The 25597-nt window shown below is 42.4% G+C and overlaps 1 protein-coding gene across 1 annotated transcript; it reads right to left on the reverse strand.

Moving 5' to 3' along the window:
• Nucleotides 1-1403: 1403 nt before the first annotated feature.
• Nucleotides 1404-4311, reverse strand: LOC148538959 (parvalbumin beta-like). Its single transcript, XM_088451861.1, has 5 exons — nt 4236-4311; nt 3585-3651; nt 2895-3027; nt 2496-2605; nt 1404-1718 (listed from the first exon to the last, which is right to left on the reverse strand). The coding sequence occupies exons 2-5, from the start codon at nt 3643-3645 to the stop codon at nt 1693-1695; spliced, it is 330 nt and encodes a 109-aa protein (XP_088307987.1). The 5' UTR covers nt 3646-3651; nt 4236-4311; the 3' UTR covers nt 1404-1692.
• Nucleotides 4312-25597: the final 21286 nt, after the last annotated feature.

The raw sequence follows: 25597 nt of genomic DNA on the forward strand, positions 1-25597 counted from the left end.
CCTGGCACAGCATAATATTTAATCCAGATTTCTGGCATTGCAATCAATGGGTCCATATGCCAAACAACTCAACAGCATGCCAGGACTGTAAGTGAAACATAACCTGAAATAAGAGATGTGTGCTGAGTTCACAGACCACTGAGCAATGTGAGGGTGGGCAGCAATTGGGCTTATACATGGGCAGTGGATAAAAAGGTTAGTTAAAAGCTTAGATAAAACTTTGTACTTTGCCTTTGTTTTAACAGGGTTAAAAGTGTGATCTCAAAACTTCCGTGTAGCACAGTGCACCATGTGCTAAATGAAAGATTGCAAAGACCTTTATTCAATTTTTACTTAGCATGACCGCTTCTGAACCTGCAGACAAATTGATGTGTAGCAAAGGAAATGCTCATTATACAGTGTATGTGTACAGTTCGGTTCGCTCACTTTTTTGGGGGACTGTCAACATAAAATTGCATTTAAATGTGTTTTAAGAAAGTGAATTAAACACTAAAAAGTGAACATCATTATAAAAGGGACTTAAAATCCTTATTTTATGTTTAAAATAAATCCCATGTATCACTGATAGTCTGATGATAGTCTGATAGTCTGATGACAAACTAGTCATAATGGTTATTACTTACTGTATACCATTTTAAATAAATTTTATATATATATACAGTATGTATGTATGTATGTATGTATTGTGTATATATATATATATATATATATATATATATATATTATATAGATAGATAGATAGATAGATAGATAGATAGATAGATAGATAGATAGATAGATAGATAGATGGGTTTAGTCATATCAGTTGTACAGAACATAATTCTGTCTCTTTTAACACGATAGTTAAAAGTAATTGTCGTCTCCAAATTGCCCAATATACCTGAAATAACTGGCAGTTATATAACTTTGCATCTTACAGGGCACTCAGTTAACATTAGAGAGAGATGAACAAAATGTCCTGATTGATGTTGGATTTTTAGACCATATTCATGTCATATAATACCCTGTAATAGTGAGAGTTGTGTAAAAAAAAATGAGATCACTTTTATTTAAAAGTAATCACTCAAGTTGAGCTGGTGGTGTTTTTTTTTACATTAACATAAATATTACACAGAATAAAAGTAAATAATAATAATAATAATAATAATAATAATAATAATAATAATACTAATAATAATAATCATAATAGAAAAACCCTTTGTTATAAATTCTATATGATGTTCCAAAATGTAAAAATATAACAAAGGCTATAGTTTTGTAGAAAAAAAACACAAAATAAGTATGATTATCCGGTAGGTAAAAATGAAATAGTAATTTTCTGTGTAAGAATGAATGGACTCAATGTAAACTATGCATCTAAACTAATCGTCAAGAAAAAAGAAAAAGCTATGTCAAACAAGGTATTTAATTTAAAGAGTTTTTATTTTTCCATCTTCCAGCCACAACTTCAACATTGTGATTGGTCGAAATCACTAAGTGCCATCCAAAAACACTTTAGACGTAACATCAAATGACCAGAATACCTGTACATTGTTAGATATTTCAATAGTCCCAAAAACAGTTAACAAACAGGCATTTTTCCAATGCCATGAGACAGTATAAAAATGCACAAATAAGTGCCAGCCGTGGATGAGGTGCCTGTTGGGTGAGAATTGAGGGTTCAGTCCTTGTTGTCTTTTGGTCTTTGGCTGTTTAATGTTTAACCAGAGCTTGGAATTCTGCAATACAGGAGAAAAAAGAAAATTATTTAAATACCCCAAAACATGCATTTTTGTCCATTTGCGCTAAAATTTAAATTCTAAATAATATAAACTTTTTGATATTGGTGCTTGTATTAATTATTTTCTAAAAATTGGATTCTGCTCTAAATCTGGAACACTTTTACTCTAAGATTATAGTTAAAAGATGAAATGTAAGAGCAGAGGTATACTCAAAACAACAGAATGAAGTATAGTAATAAAACCTGCTCAGTAGAAGGATTTCTATACTCTAGCACCAAGGGACAATTTAAAGCCCAGATCCTTGAGCCATTTTTTTAAATTGCTGTTTTCATTTAACATATTTCAATGTATTTGTTATGCTTACACTTCTATGTGACTAACATAGGATTGTAGCTATAATAAACATCTGTTTTATAAGACTTAAATTGGAACTTTATAGTGCAAATGTGCAAGTCAATTGTGACTACAAAATTGATTTGTCTGACTTAAACTTTTTGAGAATCTTGCAAACTCATTGCTAAACAGCATAATTATATGCCCATGCATTACAAGATGGGCATATTTATAATGGGTGTAGAGATTGTGAAGAAATCCTTAGAAATTTGACACGTGCGCAGAAGATAGCAAAGACTGTGTCAAACTCATTGATATCTTTTGCACATGCACCATAAATATTAGCATTTGTTGAAACACCATTGTGCTCAAGGTGAAAAAGCTCATTGGTGCCTTATTAAGGAAGAATCAAGAAATCAATCTGGAAAACTATAAGCTTACCATCTACTCCAATCTTGCCATCTCCATCAGAGTCACCAGCCTTCAAGAACTTCTTGGTTTCATCTGCATTCAATGCTCTGGCTTTATCGGAAAAGTTCTGCAGGAAGAGTCTAATGGTAAAAAGAATGAGTTATAAGCTATCATGTTTCTGAATGGTCAGCATTTAGTCTGTCTGTATGCCTGATATTGCAGTATTGTGTGGATTCTAGTTAGCCATTAGAGTGACGAAAAATCAAATTAGTTTTCCTATTTACATTTTATTTTGCAGTCTGCAAATAATTTTTTTTTAGGTATGATAGACCATCCTATCTTTAAGTGGTCTATTTATAGGACAACTGGTGTAATAATTAGAAATGGATTTATTTTAATATAAATTGTAATTTAAATATATACCCTTACCCAAGTTCATCTTCCTCAATGAATCCACTGCGGTCTCTATCAAGAATTTCAAAAACCTTCTTGGCCTGATCAGAGGACTTTCCACTAAGACCAACTGTCTTGAAGAAGGTTTTGTAATCAAATGAGCCATCGGCTGATAAAAAAAAAAAGTTTTATTCCATGTAAGCATCTTCACAAGTAACCCACTTAATACCATCTGAAATAATCTGTTATTGTATTTTATGGAGGTTTTCTAGGTATTATTTTCATATAAAAATAATAATAATAATAATAATAATAATAATAATAATAATAAAATATAATGTAAGTCTGATCTAAAATGACATTGCCTCCACTGAGAAATTAAGCACTTTTTTAGGCAATGTTTACCATTAAAAAAAAAAAAAATTCAACAGTATTTTCAATCAGTTTGATATCTATCACTGTATCTTAGTAAAATAAAATTCTATGAAATAGAAAATTATTTTGATTATTCTATCTAGTGTACTATAAGTAAACATTAAGAACAGAACTAATCTGACCTTTCCGTTTATGCATATTTTAATTTAAGCAATCATCATTTATCAAAATAAATAGTGTATAACTACAAAATATATTGTGATTAATTAAAGCTACCTTTACAACTATAATGTTAGCAATTTATGTCACTTTTTGTTATTGTTTTAGAAGAAGCAGAAGTCTGTAACTTACCCTCTACACTCTTCAGGGCAGCCTCAATGTCCTTAGCGGACAGAATGTCAGTGATAGACATTTTGTGCTGTAAATGAAAAAAAAAATCTAGAATTTGTTTTTTGCCATTAAGAAATAACATGGGTCCCCAAGCACTCCACTTTTGTCTGATCTCAGCACTGCAAAATGTTTGAGGTTTTAACATTTGTGACCATTGCAGAATGCTCTAGCAGCCTAGATCAGTTATGAAAACCCCATAACATTTCCTTTATATATAGAATAAAATATAGGAGTGAAAAATGCTATAATATAATTTAAACAATATTTTTTTATATAGCAACATTTTATAGCAACATTTTTATCATACATATTATTATTATTTTCTAGATCAGTTATAAATCTTAACTTTTCATTTCTCTAGTTTTGCAGTGAAATGTTTTGCATTATGTATATTTTTAATTTATATATATATATTTTCTTATTTCTTGGCCCAATTATAAAGCATTGTTGAGTATTCTGGTGCGATCATAATAAAATAAAAAAATAATAATAATAACAATAATTATAATATTCCTTGTCTGCTTCAGTTGTATCCTTCTGTTCCAGTCCTTTGCAATTGTAGACCCTTCCTTGATGTCCTATGACTCACATGTCTGCATCTTCATATCTTACCTTGTGGTGTTTGGGGCTGGGCAGTTAGGCTATCTGCTTGGCAGTGGAGTGCTTGCTGAGACTCCTACTCTGGGCTAGCCCCATTTATATATACTTTAAGTTGCATACCATATACAGATCTGAGGTCCCAGCGTCACAGATAGGGAATGGTGTCAAGTGAACTTGCCTAACTAATCATCTAGCACTATTTTTATCTCAAGAGAATTCATATGATATTTGCAAACGCAACAAGATAAGTGACTGGATATATTAAAGAATAAAAGGAAATCCTTGGGAAGAATAATTATTTATGCTGGGAATGTTAAATACTTATAACATGAATAAAAAAATGAGGTTTGTACCATGTTTAAGAGCAAAAAAAGTCCTGACTGTTTAACAGGTTATGGGCCAGAACACAACATGGAAAACCCTGTATTATACACTATACACTATATTATCTAGAACAACCGAATGCGCACACATACAAACACCTACCTCCCACACTAATGGTGTTATATAATAAATACATTAGATTAGGAAAGAATGAAATGATTTTGATTGTCTTTTTTTTTTCCATAAAATTTTGTTGTGAAAATCTAAATATTTTATCAAAAGAAAAAGTCGTTTCACACAGCAGTGCTAGTCTCAGACAATTTTATGTTTTTTTTTTGTTGTTGCCAGTTTTTACTTGTTAGTTTCTTGAACTGGTCATTTACAGTCTGCATGATTTAGCTTAAGCCTGGAACTGTTTTGTTTCCAATGAAGGGTTAAGGAGTTTTTGACAGGCACAGAGGGATAGATGCCAAGCAAATGAATGTGCTGTCTTCAGCCTCCACTTACAAATCTTGTGTTACATAGACTCAGTAATTCCCTTTCACATTACGGAATATATCCAGACTCGTGCGGTGCAGTTACTTTCCCCAGAAGCCTTAGGGGTTCCATGATGAACTCTCTGTCTAAAGTCTAGTGCAATGTTGCACTCTTTCTTTATCTGTACAATGTTCATTCATTATACACCAACTAATTAAGAAACTTTTGAGTTAATACATTTTTTTCATTAGCAGGAGAACACTTGGGTGGGTGTGTATGCGTGTGTGGGAGGGGAGGGCGGGGTGAGACAGTTACCCGCGACATGCATGTTTGAATCACGTGATCTGCCAGTTATATTTGCTTTTATGTTTTTTGCTACTATTCCAGGATTCCTGGTGTAATTCCTTTTTTTGACAGGTGGATCCTAGTGCAGCCAGCTTGTGACAGACAAAACTAGTGCCAGGGCAACCCACAGTACCATTCAGACCATATACCATATAATTATCGATACCTCTTTAAAACCTCTATGCAATCCTGTCTATACCTTCTAAAATCCTGCCTATACCTTCTAAAATTGTCGCTATTTAGCATAATGAGTAAACACAGTAAATAAATGCTTTCAGACTTTGAGTGTGGTTCCAAAGCACAAAAAGTTATTTTTCAATATAAGAACAGATGGTTACACGCTGTGATCTAAAGACAATTAGCACAAATAAATCATACAGACCCAAGGTACAGGCACGCGCTCTGGGCCCAGATACCGGCATCAGCAATAGAAACCTCCGTCAACAGCACAGCAAGAAGGCTCTCTATTGGGGGCAGAGAGCGCACATATATACACTTACAGGAATAGGCAATACAATAGAACAGATTGGCATGATTCCATTGGTTCTTCTTAAAGGTGCTTTTGTTACAGGATAGTTCATAGGTCAATTCAAATGGATACTAGTCAGCCTCCAACAGCCCTTTGTATTCTTTTTCCGGCTGCATGCTAATCTAAGCTGGTAACATTACAAAGTACATTTTAATGTTCTAACTCTCTATAGTCCATAGTTTGCAGACGCATGTTGCGATCTCCTCACCGATGATACCGGAAATCTGTTGAGACACAGTGGATCAGTACAACACCAAACACGGTCTGCTTACCATGCACTAAACCTTAGATATCAAATAACCTTTATTTCACAACATTAATAATTACTGAATAAACCTTGAATATTACACTTTAATACTAGGGAACCTTTTATGTAAGTGTGCAGTGTGTAAGTATTGGGGAATGGGGAAAAGACGCTAGTTAGCACTGTGCGACTATGTGTTTTGTGGAGTACACCATGGTACGTGTTTTGCAGGGTTAATCATTTTATATGTTTTAGTGACTGTCTGTATTTATGTGGTGAGGACTTTTAACTTCTTTCTATTGCGTGGGAATCGCACGATGCTAAATAATAGCATCGCAGTATGTACTTATAATGGGCGAGATTCACTAAAATGGCGCTGGGCGGCCAGTCGCAAAATGGCGTCTCGTTGCCAGTCGCAAAATGGCGTCACCCCAATCTAATTTTAAACCGATCTTGTCTCAGCCAATTATCCGGCTTCAACATAATATATATATATATATATATATATATATATAGTGTATAAATAAACATAAATATCATACACAGTAAAACTATTTGACAACATGCAGTAGCAGCTCCTACCTTTAGACTTATGGGGAACTGCAGTTGCCAAGCTACTGCTACAGCAGAGATGCTGACTTTCTGGCTGCCCCGTCCGGGAGGGGGCAGCCAGATCGGTAAAATTGGGGGCATGGCCGGTGGTTGTGGGCGGAGCAGGGGCATGGTCATGCAATCACATCATTTTGGCCCCGCTCCCGCTACACAGTGCCGATAATCTCGGCATTGTGAAGGACTGGTACCAAAGATCACTAGGGTGATGGACAGTGGCGGATTTTTACTGGACTGTAGCCTCTAGGTAATTCCATTACTAGCTACTAGAATAGTATATGTTGCAACTTTTGTTCTGCTTTGTTCTAAATTCATGCATTTGGAAATCCTGTCTCTACATCCTGTACGATGGTGAAGGGGCAATCTGAGTAACCTCAGGGTAACTCAGATTACAGATGGTCTCGCAGAAGCTCAGATTCTGAGTCTTAGGATCCAGCACTTGGATCTGCAATGCTGTCAGGAGAAATCTATTTACACCATATGCCTCCTGCTGCATTAGCATATTAAGTGTACGGTATTGCATTGCCGCTTCCCTGTGGCTGGGCAATAGTTTACAATTCTGCTAGTAAAATCATATTTTATAATGGACCTGGATTAAGGTTTATGGGTGCCCCAGGCAGGGCCGGCTCCAGGGATAGAAAATGGGGGCATGGCCTAATTACCATAGGCCACGCCCCAAGTGACATTATTTGGGGCGTGCCCACGAAGCATGCCTCCCGTGTAACATCAGGCTGGGGGCAAGCCCAGCACTCCGTCACTAGCTGGGCTTCCCCCAGCCCTCTCCTGGCACTGAATGGATGCCGCACGCATGTAGGCAGCATCCATTCAGCTACTCCGGGGTCCGGCACCCTCGCACAGCTATGGCGGTGGGGTACCCAACCTCCCGATCAGACCACCCGCGCGACACTTTGGCCAATGGGTGGAACAAACGGGACAGTGCTGTCCCGCTGAATCGGGATGTCGGGAGGTGTGCGCCCTCTATGGGGTGGCGCCCCTGTTCGACCGCACTGGTCAAACACCCCAAGAGCCGGCTCTGGCCCCAGGGCATTTAAATTGTGGAGATCCCAAACAATAAAATTGTCAAGATGATATATTAACTGCAATGCAGTACACACAGAATCCCAGTGACTGCCATATAGTACACACAGTATCCTAGTAAATGTCATACAGTACAGACAGCATCACAGTGAACATCATGCAGCACACACAGCATTGTCATATGGGAAGCAATTGGGAAGTCGACTGCCTATATACCGACAGCCGGCTTCCCGACTGTCTTATCCCGGCATGGGTGAAATGCCGGGCGTCTAGATGTAGACGCCCGCATTTCCCCGACGCCGGGAGACCGGCGCCCGGCATCACGATCGTAGTGATGCCGGGCGCCGCGAGTGGACAGCCGCGGGGGGGGGAGGGTTAGGTTTAGGGCTCCCGGAGGGGACTTAGGGTTAGGCACCCCCCCGGGAGGGTTAGGGTTAGGCTAGGGGGAGGGAGGGTTAGGGTTAGGCACCCCGGGGGGGACTTAGGGTTAGGCACCCCCCCGGGGGACTTAGGTTTAGGTAGCGGGGAAGGGGGTGGTTAGGGTTAGGCACTTAGAGGGGGGATTAGGGTTAGGCACTTGGGGGGGAAGTTAGGGTTAGGCACCCCTAAGGAGGGTTAGGGTTAGGGGGGTTAGGTTAGTGGATACTTACCTATCCATGATCGGGATTTCCAGCGCTGTCGGGCTTCCGCTGCGTCGCACTCTGCTCCTGTCGGGCCATGCGGCCAGCGGTATTTCATACCCATTCCTGTCATACAGTACACAGATCATTATAGTGACCGCCATACAATGCAGACAGTACAGTATTTCAGTGACCGTCACATAGTACACACAGCATCCCAGTGGCCACCATACAGAATTTTGATGCTCAGTACAGATAAAACAGGAGGACCCTCTCTACACTCACAGTCCATGATTCAAAAGCAGTTTTCATTGGTTTTGGTGGGACCCCTGTAAGTTCGGGCACCTTACAATTGTACTCTCTGTATACCTTGATGTCAGGCCTGGATCTGTGTATCAATATTTTAAAATACGTTATAGTTGTGTTCACCTGTTGAATGCAGTGCAGAACACAGCACCTACTGTATCTATACTCCCTAAATACAGTGGTCAGTAAAAATAATTCCTACATATCCAAACCAGCACAGATTAGATTAATGCTAATTGCTGTGTTGCTGAGGTAACAATGTCATTGAACATTTGTTTTAAATCAAATGAATACAGAAAAACCAGGAAGAGATAACTGGTGGACACGTCTCCTTTGGTTTGTATTTTACTGTAAGTTTGATGACCCCACAAAATCAACTTCATTTACCATTAGTGTACTAAAAGCAAGAATAGATTTCCATTTTTAATTCTGAAATTATGAACATTTTAGTCATACTATAGTTAAACACTGAAATGCAACATTAAACACTCATCTTTGGCTAACAGACCTGTCAGTTTGCGCAAATGGCTCACCTTTACTGTGCACCGATTGGAAGCTCCGTCCTTCTTCACCTTGAGGTAACCAGGGGAGGGGAAATACACAGTAGACAGGCCACACTAAATAGGCCCCCTTAGAAAGGGGAGTTCTGTTGAGATCTTGATAGAATGGTGCACACTGAGAGAAGGTGGGCATGGGGTTCTGCCAGGGCAGATGATCCTAGCCATGAACTGCATCTAATTCACACACAATCTGTGAATCATAAGCAGTTTGTGATCAGGATCATTGCAGTGGTTTGTGCAATCCCTGCAGGAAGGTGGTGGCATTTTCATGTGCAATTAAAATAAAAAATTGTAACCTATGTGTGGGGCCCCCTGGGACGACCCCCACGACTGCACCGCTGGCATTCTGGTACTGCAGCAGAGGTGGTGCAATGGCTAGCATTACTACCTCACAGCATTGAGGTCATGGGTTAGATTTACACTACAGCCCTGATGTGGGTTGTATATTCTCACGGTGTTTGCATGGGTTTCCTACAGGTGCTCCAGTTTCCTCCCACGCTCCAAAGATATACTGGTAGGTTAATTGGCTCCCAACAAAAATTAACCCTAGTGTGTATGTGTAAGAGGGGTGCGGTGCGCTGACTGCTACTGTGCAGGTGTACTTTCGTGGCTTACTTGGCGTCGCACCCTCTCAACTTTAGGCTGTATGGTGAATAGACAGTCCTAGTACATCAATCTGGACACGGACACGATGACCTAGGAGGAAGGAGATGTTGTGAGAGCTGTCCTTTATCAACGCTCACCCATACGCCCAACTGGACCGAGGACCACGTAAAACAGGAATTTGATTTTTAAGTGAAGAGCATCACTGGCACTTTTGGCCACAGGTCCTGAGTTTCACCTATACTGTAGGTACTCACACACCAGGTGAAGACTCTACCTTGCACTGGGACTGGGGTTCAAGGTCCACTGTACGCCCTGAAGGAAGAAAGACAGGAAGAGACAAACAGACAATAATAGACAGTACACACAGATGTTTCTCACCGTGTCCACTCTTGTTCTTCATCTGCTCACTCGCCTACAGGTTCCTGTAATCAGATAACCAAATACCACAGCCGTGCAGGGCCTAAACCTAAATTAAGTGTGTCACACCACTACACTTAATATGACAACATCGCTCTCAATCTATGTTGTGTGTAATGCGGTACGTTTAACAATAAACAATTTTAACTTTTGCCCTGCACGGAACAATAACCACCATGACAGACGGAAATTACACAAGAGCAAGACACAGTACTGTCTCTTAAATGTTTGCTACCTGCCTAACTAGAGCTGGCCAGCTCCTCTTCTAGCTGACAAAAATTATGCTTAAGTGAGACCCTGACAACTCTCCATAGGGTATGAGTTTTCTACGGGTGCGGGGAGCTGGGGCCACTCCTCCACAGTTTTCTATGGGTGCGGGGAGCTGGGGTCACAGAGGGTGGGAGCCTCAGGCTGACAACACACCTCTGGTATGTATATATTTATGCAGGGGTCCACCTATGCGATTATAATTTTAGTGAACTGGGCCTACTGCCCAGTCACTCTCATTGGCTCAGTGCCCTGGGCCTAATGCCCAGGGTCTTATTGGTTGCTCAGGCTATTAGCCTGCCTACTTCAGGGGCACAGAGAAGGGACCTGGGCCTAATGCCCAAAGTTCCCTTTTCTTAATGAAGGCTCAGGCCTACAGGCCTGTCTAATGCCGGGTACACAGTGACTTCTGCCTATAAAGCCACTTTATTGAGGGCACAGACCTACGGGTCTGCCTAACCAAGGGGCTCACTTAGTGGCCTGGGCCTAACACCTAGGTACTCACTCCTAAAAGGGGCAATTGCAATCTATAGGGCCTAACACCTCCTATGGCACCCGGGCCTGATGCCTGCCTAATGTCTGACTGTGCCCACGGGCCTAGTACCCGATTGCCCTGGCGGTGTAGGGGGAATTAAACAATACCAGTGACCCAAGGTCACCTACTGGTAAGTTGGGAGAAGCGCTCAACTTATTCTGCTGCTGACCCATCCTGGCCAACGGCGTCGCCACCTCTTCCCCGCATCCAGCCATCTTTGTTGACAGTGGCGTCTTCTGGCCTCTTCCGCGGCCGCCTGAACTCTTGTCGCGGCTCCTCTCCTTGGTTCTTCAGATGGTCTTCTTTCCTCCCTCTCCGCCGCTGAACTAACTTTTCCCGCTCAGCAGCGGCTAATATAATATTCTGAGAGTGGACAAGGCTCACCGCGGCTGTCTGCTATTGGCTGCTGGACCCCGAGCCGTGATTGGCTCGTGGCCAAAGCCAAAAACCTGTCACGCCTGATACTGCATCAAGGCTATCGGGGGGCGAGCTGCAGTCAGCTTGCGTAAAGGGCCAAGTCTCAGCCGCCGCACCTGTTTATCCGATGCTGGGAACAGAAACAGTGACACATCCCCACTTGCCCCTGCAGCCGTGCCGGTGTGGGGATCAGCCACTTGATCCCAGCACGGCTTTCCACATATGTGTGTGAGGATGTGGTAGGGAATTTATATTGCAAGCTCCACTAGTGCAGGTACTGTTGTGCATATATTCTCTGTAAAGTGCTGCAGCATATATTTGCACCATATGAATAACTGGTAATAAATAATTTAAATATCATGGGCTAAAATCACACATAATTTTATATTTTGTTTATTTATATAGCACCATCTATTTACGCAGTGCTGTACAGAGAATATATGTCACTCATATCAGTCCCTGGAGCTTACATTATAAAATCTCTAACTGACCAGCTCTCACACTCATACACATACACACTTGTGTTGATTTTGTCAGAATCCAGATAAACTACCAGTATGTAGTGTATGATACCCTGATGTTGCGGTAGAAGCCAGGGAGTCATAGACTCACGTAGCTGCAAGAGACTTTAAACCACACAATGTACTGGGCAGCTCCTTGTCTCAGTTACAGCAACCCATAATGCACTGGTTGGGGCTGAGTCACGTGCATAGTGGGAGAGTTACCATGGCAGGCAGGATGCTCTCATGAGGGTTGAACCCAACTAGGGGACAAAGCGTGTGTCACGGCTGCCGACACTTGAGACTCCTGGGAGGAGGCAGGCTTCTAGGATCGGTGTCGGGTTTGATGTGAGGGTCTCCAACACCTCCTTGAAGAAGGCACCCGACACCGATCCAGGCTGACCTCCACTAAAGATCCCCATCCCCACCAGGGACCACCAGTGCAGAAAGCTCTCAGCCCACCCGCCTGCTGGTCCGCACCGCTCACACCTCCAGTGACCGGCTCCACCCCGGACCAGCCCCTCTCCCCCCCTGCTCCCAGGCGTGCTCAGCAACTCACTCCTGGCCAGGGGTGTCTCCACCGTCGATCCCCATTTCCACGAGGGACCGTCAGTGATAAGAGCATCCCGCACATCCGGCCGCAAGTCCGCCCAGCCAACATCGCCAGTGACCAGCTCCATCCCGGTCACACTTTCCACATCCCCCCTCCTCCCTGGCTTTTTTTGAATCAGTATCCCGGGCAGACCACCCCCCAGGGGTGGTCCCAGCACACACGCTGCAGCCCAGCCTCTCAGCAGCTCATCCATCCACACCTCTGGCTCTGCACCACCAGCGGCACGACCAAGAGCCAATTTCAGCTGCATACTACGGTCGCTGACCTCCGCAGACCAATCAGAACAGCCATGCACTTGCAGCACACCAGCAACACGCTGATCCAGCTCACCAACAAACCTGCAGCTTCCAACCAATCTGCAATGGCCGCAACATCGACCTACATCACCACAACAAAAAACCTACCGGTAGGTAAGTACTGCCAAGACTCACACCAACACGCGGGACGCCGCACAGGTGTTCCAACCCACTCTGCAAATCCCCCCACCCCCCGAGACTTCCTAGACTGTCGACCATAGGTCCAGCAGGGGTGACGTGCAAGGTCACTGAACCGCACGGGAAGGAGCCCCCTAAAAGGGTCCACCTACCTCCCCAGTCTCATCACCACTCATCACTGAACCCCACTCACCTGCCCGGGATCTTAACAGAGCAGCATTGTGACTACTCAATAAAAGATTTTGCCCAAAATTACTGTGTCTCGCTGGCCTCATTTTGATCCTATTCCATTCCCCTTTTCACATTACTCCAAACTACACTCCATACCCAATCACACCCTCCTCACTCCCAAAACATTACCACCACCAGAAGAAACATTCTAATTAACACCACTCACAAACACACACAAGTCATCACCAGTACTAGCAGGAAGAGCGCACCTTACCCCCCCTACCCCCATACGTTTTCAGTGCGGGAAAGGTACTCCCACACAAAGGTGCAGCACCCCGAAACCACAATACACCACCCCCTGGTCAACGCGAGCGCAGTTCTACCGCCCATCTTCATATGAGTGGGGATATAGCGAAGTCCACAGCAACCCACAGGTTAAGCAGGGATCTGGCAGGAGTCCAAGAAAGACCTGAAAGTAATGTTGCACAGACACTGAGACACAGTTAGTAACAGGCTTTATACTAGAGGTCTGTGATCCATAGGAAGTTCAGAACATGTGACCCAAATGAAATCAGGTTTGAAATAATGAGCAATCTAGCAACACCTTGGAAACAGATGATCACTTTAACTCTCTATCCCCTGTATGTGAAGAACGCCAGCAAGCAGGATAACTCCTCCAACGACCACAAAGTAACTTTGGAAAAAGTAATCTATCTTTATGTACTGAAGTAGTCGCAGTCCTGACAGCGTGAGGTCTCAAACTACGGACAGGAAAACAGGTGATAGCTAGAAGCTGATTGGTTGATATAGGTAACACCTCCATTTCACGTTTTTAGAAGGTTTGATTGATACAGCCCATCCTGAAAGGGAGATGTATCAAACCTTTGAGAGAGATAAAGTGGAGAAGTGGTCCATAGCAACCAATCAGCTATCATTTATCTAGCACAGTTTGTAAAATGACACAAGCTGAGGGATTACTACTTTATCTCTCTCAAAGGTTTGATCCATCTCCCAGAGTCCCTTAAATATTAAACTATGGGAGGCACCCAGTTTACATGTAACCAGTGTCCAAATGGAAACTCCAATCTGTGGTAGGCCTTTAGGAAATGCAATCTCATAGAGATCACCAGGGCTGTAACTAGGGTAGTGCGACCAGTGCCATGGCACAGGGCACCACATGGCAGGGGGCGCTGTTTGGGCATGTAAATTTTCCTGTTTATCATTCTCACTTGTAGCTTCCTTTTCTTTTATCCCTAGCATCTCCTGGCATCTCCTATCTCTTCCCTCTAGCCCTTCCACATGATGGCCCTTTTTTAGGTGTACTATCTCATGTCCCTATTTAAAAAATAGGGGGTGGGGCGCCAATGCTCTCTCTGGCACAGGGCACCAAAAAGTCTAGTTACCGCTCTGGAGATCACTATCCCTATGCATATAATGCCACATTCGATAAGGAAACCCCGGGGATTTAATAATCAGTAGTTAAGACCCCAGCATCTTGGTCACAGTTCCCCTAACAGCACAACTTGTTTTATATGGTTGGAAGTAGGCTAGGTTGTTTATGACATCCAAACCTATGTTATGCATGTTAATGTGGCAGGACAGCTAATAAAGAAGGTGTATTTTTTTAGAACTAGTTGTTTTCACATCGTCTATCACGTTTCTTCATTGTGTAAAGGCTTACTACCTTCAGGGCCAGTGCTACCATTAGGCAGCTTTAGGCAGCTGCCTAGGGACGCCGGCCACTGGAGGGTGCCACTGAGTCCACAAAAAAATTGGAAGGAGCAGGGGCAGTTGGTGAAATCTTGCATAGGCCACCCAGAAACCTTGCACTGGCCCTGACTACCTGGACCGATATCTCCTAAGCTAAAATGTTGCACCTGTGTTTGGCACACCACAATATTTCTTCTACTGTTTTCCCATTCAGTTTTCCATTTATGATGGCCGTAAATCCCGACCCAACTGGTCAACAAATGTGAAAAAAACAATAGACCAGGCCACTTTGGTAGACCATAGGACAATGCTTAAAAAAACAAGTATCCGATAATGAGGACACTAAATAAAAACGTACAGCTCTTATAACAGATTTTTACTACCCAGCTGAGGGCCTGATTCAGAGATTGATGCTAATGCAATTGCAGCTGTGATTTTGCACAGAGCACAGTTGCAAAAATATGCTATGTATGTATCCAAAGCTTACCCAAGCATAAGGACATTGCATTGCATTTTCACGTATGCAAAAAGTGAATGCAATTGAATATGGCGATACTTTTCCAACAGGCGAAAAGTCGCAATTGGGAAAACTTTTTCGTGGATCTCGGCTTTTCACACCTAAATGAATACGGGCCAAAGTTGGAGAATACTCTATATGTCCAAAACAGTGTGTTTAAAAGATTGACGTGATTCTGGGTCACACTTAATGCATACACATTTATCAGTATGCAATGTGATTCTGTGGCAGTATTCTGAGTCGCGAACATTTTTATGTAAGCAACGCCGCAGCAGCAAATGACTGGTCACCACTATCATCAGCATTTACACCTACCCTATGCTGCGTGCAGGAGATACAGTATTCACACTGCATACACACCACCTAATGGTAACTCTGGCAGCACGCCACCAAAACGCCCAGGTGACCCTTCTCTTCCATCCATAACACAGTTGCTAGCCAGAAATGCCCATTTCCTGAATAGCAAGAAGCTGCCAAAATCCGTCCGACTCAGGATTGCCCGTGTATACACAAAGATGGACGCTGCATACACAAAGATGGACGCTGCATTCCCATGCGCAGAATCAGTGGCGTATCTATAATGGGTGCAGTGTGTGCGGGGCACACGGGCCCCCAGGTCCAGGGGGGGCCCGCACCGCACACACTGCACCCATATTATTTTAAACTTACCTGTCCATGGTCCCGCGTTGGGTGTCAGCGCTGCTCAGAACACGGGAAAATTTTTCCTGTGTTCTGCACATGCGCAGTAGACTCCGAGTGCACTCTAATGCCCGGAGTTTATTAAGGCTCCGGTGGCTGGCTAGCCACGTCAGTCGGCTGCCGGCCACCGGGGAGAGAGGAGGGGGCCCCGCACGGGAAGTGCACACGGGCCCCCTCCTCTCTTAAGATGCCCCTGCGTAGAATGTAAAAGAAACGCTCCATTCGTCCATAATCAAAGCTTCAACTCTGCATCAGGCCCTGTATCTATATACACACTCATTTCATACATCATTGGGGATGATTCAATTCAGCGTGATATGAATAGATCCCGGAAGGAGTTTCCGGAGCTATTCAATTGTACTCATCGCGTCCTGCACTTAGGGCCTAATTCACTACGGATCGCAATTCTGCTTATACACATGCACCGCAGTTGCTAATATGAGCGGCGCTATTTAAATGTTTGCATTCACATTGCGATCGCAGCCTGACATAAGGGCGCCCACTTCCTCTTACTCACATCTGTATAATAGGGCAACAGAGCGAAACAATCGCTAACATCGAGTAACATCAGACCCATATGCACACTTGCACATGCTCTGAGCATACTCAGAAATTGCTAACAATCACGCACGCTATCAGTGCTATGGCTGCTTATGACCACTCAGTGGATAATTTATGCACGCCCCTGCAACAGCATTGCAATGCACTGGCACGCCTGCGTTCACCCGACCACCCCCCGTCGCTACCCACAAATGGCACTTCCTGTCAATTAATCTGCTCTGGATCTGCAAAGCCTCTGCAATCGCAGTTCCGAATGCAATTGCTAGTTTGCGCACCGCGATGCATACGAATATGCAGTACGCAACAGTCGACCGATTGTGTGCGTATTAGCAACTGCGTTCCTTGCTGAATCAGGCCCTTAGTCAGGAGATGCCAGTACCCACGCCCTAAGCCGGGTGTTTAGGTACGGTAACCGGCATTCTCCGACTTACTTGCCGGCCGCGATGCTGTTAGCGCACGTGCTAAGCAGGAAAACAGCATTGCGGCCCTAGTTTAGTCAGATTTCTACTCGCATCTCAGGAAGGTGCAAGCAGAAATCCTCTAGCACTAAACTGAATCTCCCCTATTCACCTGCTTTTGTATAAATTAAGTGTTACTGAATAGACCCTTAATGAGCTTGCTCAATAGTGTTTGCCTAGATGAGTAAAGAATTTAAGTTTATTGATGGATCTATTTATTTCTATTTTTAAAATTCTGCATCTCTGCTTTTGGTGGTCCCAAACTACATGATAATAGCACCCACTTTGGGTCATAACATTTATGCATTTTCTTATGCTATATGATAATAGCACATACAACTAACTCACCTGGAACCTCCAATATGGCATTACAAGGACCAGCACACCCTCCAGCTACTGTAGCCACCCATGCCTCTCAGAACATACCCCTTTCAGAAAGGAACCCGGTAATTTTTCTGGCTCTAGCCGGGTCGACCTGGGTTTTTTTTCTGTCTTCGACCCAGGTATTTACCTGGGTTTTTCCTGGGTCTTACACGGGTTGGCTGCTGTTTGAAAGGTGCCGACCCGGGTTTTTCTACTCCGGGCATAGTAAGCAGCGCTTATTGGCTGAGATGGCGGTGCACGGGCTGCACTTTTCATGACCTCATCCCTGTGCGCCATAAAGCAGTCCATTTATTATGACACACTGTATATTGCAGAGATAATCTGTGTTCTGTGTGACAGGGGTCGACCCGGGAATTTCCCGGGAATTATGTGCTGTGTGAAAGGGGGTTAGCAGCAAATTCCCGGGTCCTTCCCGGGTTGAAAGATATGGGAAAAACCCAGGTTTTAGGGATTTTTCTGTCTGAAAGTGGTATAACACACATAATGCTGGTTGCTCAAATCAATTTATAATCCCATTATTAATGTATAAATCCATACATTTTCTTATGCTACATGATAATGGCACATTAAATTAAGAGTTAGCTCTAAATTTAGAAATATATCAATGTATATACTATTACCACGAAAAGCAGAGATGTCCTGGTGTGGCTGATAGCTTAACCATATGTTAACCATATGCCAATATATCTACTATAGGATGCAAATCTCTTTACTGACCTATGTGCAGTGTGCTGGGGGGATATTGTGTCTGCTTTTTTCTTGTCTAGATTAACCCCTCTCTTATACACACCTGTAATGGGCTTATAAATTGATTTGAACAACCACCATTTTGTGTGCTAAATACGTTCATGCTGACAACATCCATAGTCATTCCCATGGATGTTATCTCTGTTAATGCCCATTCTCCCTGGTTCTTTAATAGATCCTACTGGCTACTAGATTTAACCAAGCCATGCATTCTACATTATGTACAGTACTGGTGTTTATGTCATGCTTATCTCATCATGTACATGTTGTTCAGTTTTGGGTATGACTTGCTGGTCATGAAAATGTTATACAATATTTTATTGGTTGAAGAAGATTTAGAAGTAAATGTATCAAACTAAAGAGTGAAGAAGTGGACAAATGGAGAAGTTGCCCACTCCAACCAATCAGCTTACACTTTTATTTATTTTATAGAATGTACTTGATAAATGCTTTCTAGAAGCTGATTGGTTGCTATGGTCAGCTTCTCCACTCTTTAGTAAGTTTGATACATTTCCCCCTCAGTATGTTCCCCATTGTTAATTATTGATTCAGATGTCCACTGCAGACATTAGTTTGAGTGGGTAGTAGATTTGGGCCCCTGTCTGATTGGTGATTGCATACCCCACTTTTCAGTTTCCATCCTTATCAAGAATATGGCATACAAAGTGTATTATCTATGGTACCGTACCCATGACAAGTTGTATATAATGTTTCCCATGGCAGATCTTACCTGTTGGAGAAATTGTGGCCACGGCATGTCACCTGCTGTCATGTTCCAGTGCCGATTTTCTGGCCGGGTAGTGGCATTCCGGCGCCGGGAGTTCATCAGCCAGGATGCCGGGTGTAGGTATATTAACTACATCTCGTTTTTATGACTATATGTTTTTGTTACATGATAGATTCATTTTTGTAACAAAAATATATAAATCATATGTACATGATATATTTCTTGCATTCTGCAATTTTTCCACATCTTGCATTTGTCCTATTAAAATAAAGTTTAAAAAAAATATCTTGTGAGAGGTACATACTGTTAAACTTTAATTAAGCATTTTTATGTCTTAGGCCGTGCAGACAATATGCAATTATCATCCCTATCCAACGATAATCTGCGGATGTGAGTGACAATTGCATAGTGTTTGGCCACGACCGATCAGCGACTGATCCTATCATTGGTTGGCCGCAGCTGCCCGTCCGACATTTCCCCTGTTCCTTTACAGGGGAGGAACGGGGAATTATCTCCGGAACCCAGATATCTTGTGTCCATACACTGTGAGATATCTGCTGTGTTTCAGGCGGTCAGATTAAATGTTTGTTGGTCTGATAGAGATTCTATATGACAGTGTATGCCCAGAATTAGTATTTCTGCAGTTACTTAATATTATAATATAGCACTTTTCTTTTAACTTGAGCCATTTTTCACAACTTATTTTCATCAAGACAGTTACTAGGTGTAAGTAACTGGTGTTATCATCCAAGGTAGCCAGTCTGCTGTGCTATCATGTAGTGCGTGTGGAGCTAGGATCTGGGAGTCCTTTGTCATGGATTAGCCCTGACAGTTATTGACTCTCATTCCCCCTATACCCTTGCATGGTAAACAGCCAGTGAAAGGTAATAACACTGACACAAAAATACTCCAAGCTCTTCAATGAAAGGTCCTGTCTTGAAGAGACACGTCATATCTGTCAGTACATTTTTCACCTAAAACCATCACATTATTTAGTGATGTGTCAACATGCTGGTACTTGCTGTGCTGTCAGATTTGCTACATGGACCTTAAGTATGATGTAGGCACTTTGTGTTTCATGAAGCACAAGCAGTTGTGTCTATCATTTAAAAGTAGTAGGGCTTAAATGATTATGGGCTCATTTCAGCAAGAGTGACGATGTTGCGTTAACACACTGTCCCTGCGATGTTGCAGAAGGCATTGGATTCCGGATTCCGAAAACAAAACTTTCTGTTTCTTCTTCTGTGCATGCTCAGTAATGCGTTTGAGAATAGTCTCTGTCCCTGCCTTGCGGTGGCCGCCAAGTCCAACTCCAGCCTGTCAATACTGTATACATTTATATTTACAGTATGTGCTTTTATATTTATATATACATTTTAAATATAAAAGCACATAAATATAAATGTATACAGACTAATACACATTTCCATCAATTTCGACAGTTTTGACAGGCTGGAGTTGGACTTACACTCGGCAGTCACCACAAAGCAGGGACAGAGACTGGGGCTGAGTTTCAGGACCCTGCAGAGACTTATGGGAAATTACCCTCTGTCTCTGCAGTTTTCGGGATATTTAAGGATTTGCTTCATATAACGCCATTCTGAGATAACGTTATATGAAGTAAAGATTTTTTTTCGAGTAATTTAACGCTTTGCTGAATAGCAAAAAATGTTAAAGCACTGTAGAGAGCAATGGCTTGATCCCTACAGTGCGATACTCTGCGATATGTAAATTAATGCAGAAGATAATTGCTTTAGCTTCTCCATTAGCCTATTGCTGAATAGTGGAAATACTTAAAAAATGCAAAAATGATAGTTTCTGTATTTACTAAGTAAAAAAAAAATCATTGCTGACCCTTATATTGTTGTTGGAATTAAAAAGAAAACTAGATGTCAAGCTGCTCTAAAATACCTGAGACAGTATTGCAATAATGTTTCAATTTCAAAATATATTGTAATAGCATTGCCCGGGTGTATTTGTTTTTGTGTGTGGTAATTCAATCTCTCTCTCTCTCTCTCTCTCTCTCTCTCTCTCTCTCTCTCTCTCTCTCTCTCTCTCTCTCTCTCTCTCTAAAGAGAATAACAGTTATGCTGAAGAGGGGACATGGACAAGCATGTGTGTGATATTGCTCTGCCTCCCTTGCTGGCACAGGTCCCCAATGAGCCCTCAGGCAAGCCCAGGCCTGGAAAATCTGTACCCCACCCTCTCCACCCCTGGCATTACTTCATATTTTACATCTTGAAGTGTTTGAGCCATATTAATTTTCCAGGTGTGGTAGGATATGCAAACATTCAGGAATTTGACGCCAGAAAGTCAACATGCTCTGAATACTGACATTTACAATGTCGACACTGATTTAATGTTGATATTAACACTAATCGCAGCCCAAACCTAACACTAACCGGCAGTCCCATCCCCTAGGTGTGACATCAATCACATCATGGGTGTAGTGCGTGGGGTCAGCACAGGGCGGCACAGAGCCCTATTATTGTTATGACACTGCGTTTACTTCATGTAGGCTGGGGGGAGTTAGGGTTAGGTTTAGGCACTAGGGGGAGGTTAGGTTTAGGAGTAGGGTTAGACTTACTTACCTGGGGGCATCGCACTCTAACCTGGTCGGGATGCTGGCGTCGGGATTCTGTCAGCCTGGATCCTGAGCAACAGCATCCCGTACCCAACCCCTTTAACTCACCTCTACTTTCCTGCTAAGAAACAGTGAGTCCCCATTCCCTGCCACTATTCATTTACTGTACCACTGATGTGTCATGTTTTACTGTTACTGTGTGTATATAGCCTGGACCATGCTGCAGAAAGTTTGTGGTACATTAAAAAACAAAGAATTATACTGTATATAATATATTCATGTAGAAGAAACAGTCTTGGTTTAAGTACTAGCGATACTGGATCAGAACCTCTATACACACCTTCCTATACCTTCTAATGTCCTGCCTATACCTTCTAATATCCTGCCTATACCTTCTGAGGATGACGCTAATTTGCGTACGCAGTCATATCATAAATAAAGACTTAAACGTGGAATCTGTGGTTCCAAAGCACAAGTGTTATTCAGGTAAAAGTTCAGACAGTTACACGCAATTGATCTAGACACAATTTAGGTGCAAAAGGAAATTATACAGACCCAAGTACAGTATACATAAGCAGCGCTTCCGGACCCGGAGACAGGCATCAGCAAGAGACCCCTAGTCATACAGCGTTCAGCACGAAGACTGAGAACCAGCGTTCATGCACACATATTTACATCCCCCCTGAATAAACAGGACAATAGGGAAGTATGTTGCTGATGTCATTGGTTCCCAGGGGAGAGGCATCTGTTACAGCACATTTAACAGGCTGGTTTAAATAGACTCTCCCTGCCTCTAACAGCTGGGGATCTTTCTCTTCATGCCCCCTGCAACATCCTAACAGTTGTTCCTGAAGTATACATTTTGTTGCTTGTAGGTTCTGTGATCCATAACTCGAGTTTGCATGATGTGACCTCCCCACCGATAACCCCGGAATACTGTAAAAAGAATACGCATCAGTACAAGACCAAACACGACTTGTTTAGCATGTATAATACCTTAGTTATCAAATACCTTTATTTCTCAGCATTTAAACTAACTGAACCAACTTAAATCATACACTTTAAAGCTTATTGAGCCTTATGTGTGAATATGTAATGTGTGGTTATTCAGGGTTTGATATAAGGATGCTAGTTAACTTGGGGCAGATGCGTGCGCATAAAGCTAATAAAACAGTGGTTTCATACAAAGTCCTATGCATTCGCTAATATGCGACTAGTTAACAGCGCAATTGTGCGTATTAATGTGTGTATGAGAAATGGTGGAAAATGCAATCGCATGGTGCTAAGAGTATCATCACCACATGTACTAAAATGTGAGTTTATCTAAAATAGCGCTTAGGCGGCCATTCGCAAAATGGCGTCTTGCGATCTCATTTCCAAGATGGCATCTTGCGGCCAGTCGCAAGATGGCATCGTCACGATTAAATTTTAAACTGAACTTGTCTCAGCTTCGACAGTCCACCCTTTGATAGCAAACAGCATGCTATCACAATCTGCTATTAGAATTTAATTTAGGCTTACATTTACATATTATTTGGTGTTATTATTGGATGGCACAAGGTGGTTCTTAATCCATCAATATTGTGTCTCTGGGCGGGGACATAAAACTACTATTATACGCACACCGCGGATCTTGGAAGATCATGTGAAAGGTGTGGAATGCACCAGTCTTATAAAAGCAGTCTTGAAGGGGAATTGAGACTTTACATTATCTGAGGTGTTCTATAAATAACATTTCAATAATACATTCTATGCATGTCTAAATATAATACATCAAACGATAGTATTTCCTAGTTCTGGGTTGTAATGCAGTTCTGTATTTACCTCGGTATTCATACTGGCCTCCATCATGATTTCATTCTTTCATTTTACTCTATTTTTACATTTTCCACACTTCAACACAATAGGAACACACTGGACACATATGCCAATTATTATGATGACAATTAGTATAAGGATTAAGAATTTGCCTATGCTGGCGATCACTTCCTGGACCCATTCCCCTAGACCTGAGAACCATTTCACTGGGTTCAGCCATGACACCCATCCTTCTATCTTTTCCCCTACTTCAGCCACTGAAGCATTATGGTTCTTCCAAAATTCCCATTTTAGCTGCAGAATTTCATCCATCTTCCGGTCTATCACCTCCTTAGGGTCGCTGGTATCATTGGTGACATAGGTGCAACATTTTACTCCAAATTGGGTGCCAATGTTATGCAATACCCTCCAGTAACAGCAGTTAAATAATTCAACACTAGCCTGTGTTGCACCAGTTCTTTCTTGTATGCTTGCAATTCTCTCCCTGTATACCTGAATGTGTCATCGTACATCTCGGTGATATTATCTATCAATTTGGCAAGTTCCTGGATATATCTAAAATTTAATGTACCCCGAGCGATCCTGGTGGGGTCCAAAGCGACCAGAACTTGAAAGCCAGTTGTCTCACTGATTAACTGAGTGGCTTTATGTATATCACCAGGTACCATATTTCTTTTGCCTCTGTGTTCATATTGTGTGTGAAGATATGGTGACTGTGTGTTTTTATGTATACCCAGCATTTCAACATGTGTGAGGGTCATAACTTCTGGGACTACTCTTCCCAGGTAACACAAACCTTCGGAACTCGGGGAGAGACATTTATACGCTTTTCTTCCACAGATGAAATATACATTATCAGGGAGAACATAAGGAATGGTATGCATCATTATCATTAAGCACATTTCCCTTGCAAACAATCCTATTTCTGGTTCCTCCATCTGGTACATGCAAGTTTCTGGCTGTATTATTTTAGCACAATAACCATTTGGCACCTTACCAATAATTTCTTTGGTGGAACTCAATGTATACCGATACCTAAAATGTTTCCCACCAGACTTAATGGAGCGCAGCAGATCATGGTTTATGGACTCATTATCAGCTCTTTGTGAGAAGGTCATCATCTGAATATTCCCCGTCACTTCCCAACTCCCGGGTTTATTGGGGTTGGTTATGTTTAGACACAAAAGTGATCTATCTACTTGGAATTGATGGAGTTTGAAATGAGGTGGTTTGGATGAGAGGAATTTTCCATCCAATGTTTTCCCTTTTTGCAATTCTAAAATTTCTGTGATATTCAGCGGAAATGGCACCAACCCTACGTTATGCTGTCCCTGGGACACATGTGAACACACCCAGCAATCAGTTTGATTTAACACTTTGCCTACCATGCTATGATAATCCTCTAGAGGATACCACCCCAGTACGGATTATATTTAGGTTGGCACCGTTGGATACAGTTCTCATCAACTAGGGACCCACAAATCTCACAAATACAGGAATCTTCAGACGATAAACCTCCACACCTTCCCCGAGTATCCGGAATGACAGGTCACTTAACAATAACAGTACTAAGATTGGTCAGACACTCCCCTGATTGGCATTGCACTCCTCCTGATTCCACTCCATCAGCACTGCCATCAGCTCCCATTTCCTCAATCTGTCCCCCATCACAGACACTGGATATCCCCGGACTGACCAGGATGGTGAACACTCTAAAAGAGAATATGAAAATGAACACAGCAGGCCCGTACATTGTCACAACATGACCTGCAAATTTCTCTCAGTTCAGGTATCTTACTACGACCTTTTCAATCCTCCCAGAACAAGCTCGCGAGTGACAGGTCCATGCTATCAGCTTTGTCTCCGACTTGTTTCTCCACCGGTCGATTGACCTTTTTGCAGTGAGTGGAATGGACCCAGGTATCTCTCTCGGCCACCTTCAAAGATGTTGTACTTGTCAGTAGCACCTAGTACGGACCTGCCCACCGATCAGTCAAACAACCTGAACGCAAGAAATTTCTGATCATTACATATTCTCCTGGTTCAACATCATGACAGTTCGTTTCAGGCATATCATTAGACAACAATTTCAGTTTCTGCTGCTGTTGCTTTAACTGCTTACTCATTGATATAAGATACTTCACAGTTACCTCGTTG

The sequence above is a fragment of the Taudactylus pleione genome, unplaced genomic scaffold (genome assembly GCF_031769625.1).
Source record: "Taudactylus pleione unplaced genomic scaffold, aTauple2 ptg000032l, whole genome shotgun sequence".
Taxonomy (NCBI): domain Eukaryota; kingdom Metazoa; phylum Chordata; class Amphibia; order Anura; family Myobatrachidae; genus Taudactylus; species Taudactylus pleione.

Excerpts from the sequence above, each read along its gene's own strand:
- LOC148538959 (XM_088451861.1), bottom strand. The coding sequence starts at position 3,645 with ATGTCTATCACTGACATTCTGTCCGCTAAGGACATTGAGGCTGCCCTG. Across the intron at positions 3,028-3,584 it reads TGCCCTGAAGAGTGTAGAGG|CCGATGGCTCATTTGATTAC; the intron begins GTAAGTTACAGA and ends TTTTTTTATCAG. Across the intron at positions 1,719-2,495 it reads TGGCAAGATTGGAGTAGATG|AATTCCAAGCTCTGGTTAAA; the intron begins GTAAGCTTATAG and ends CCTGTATTGCAG.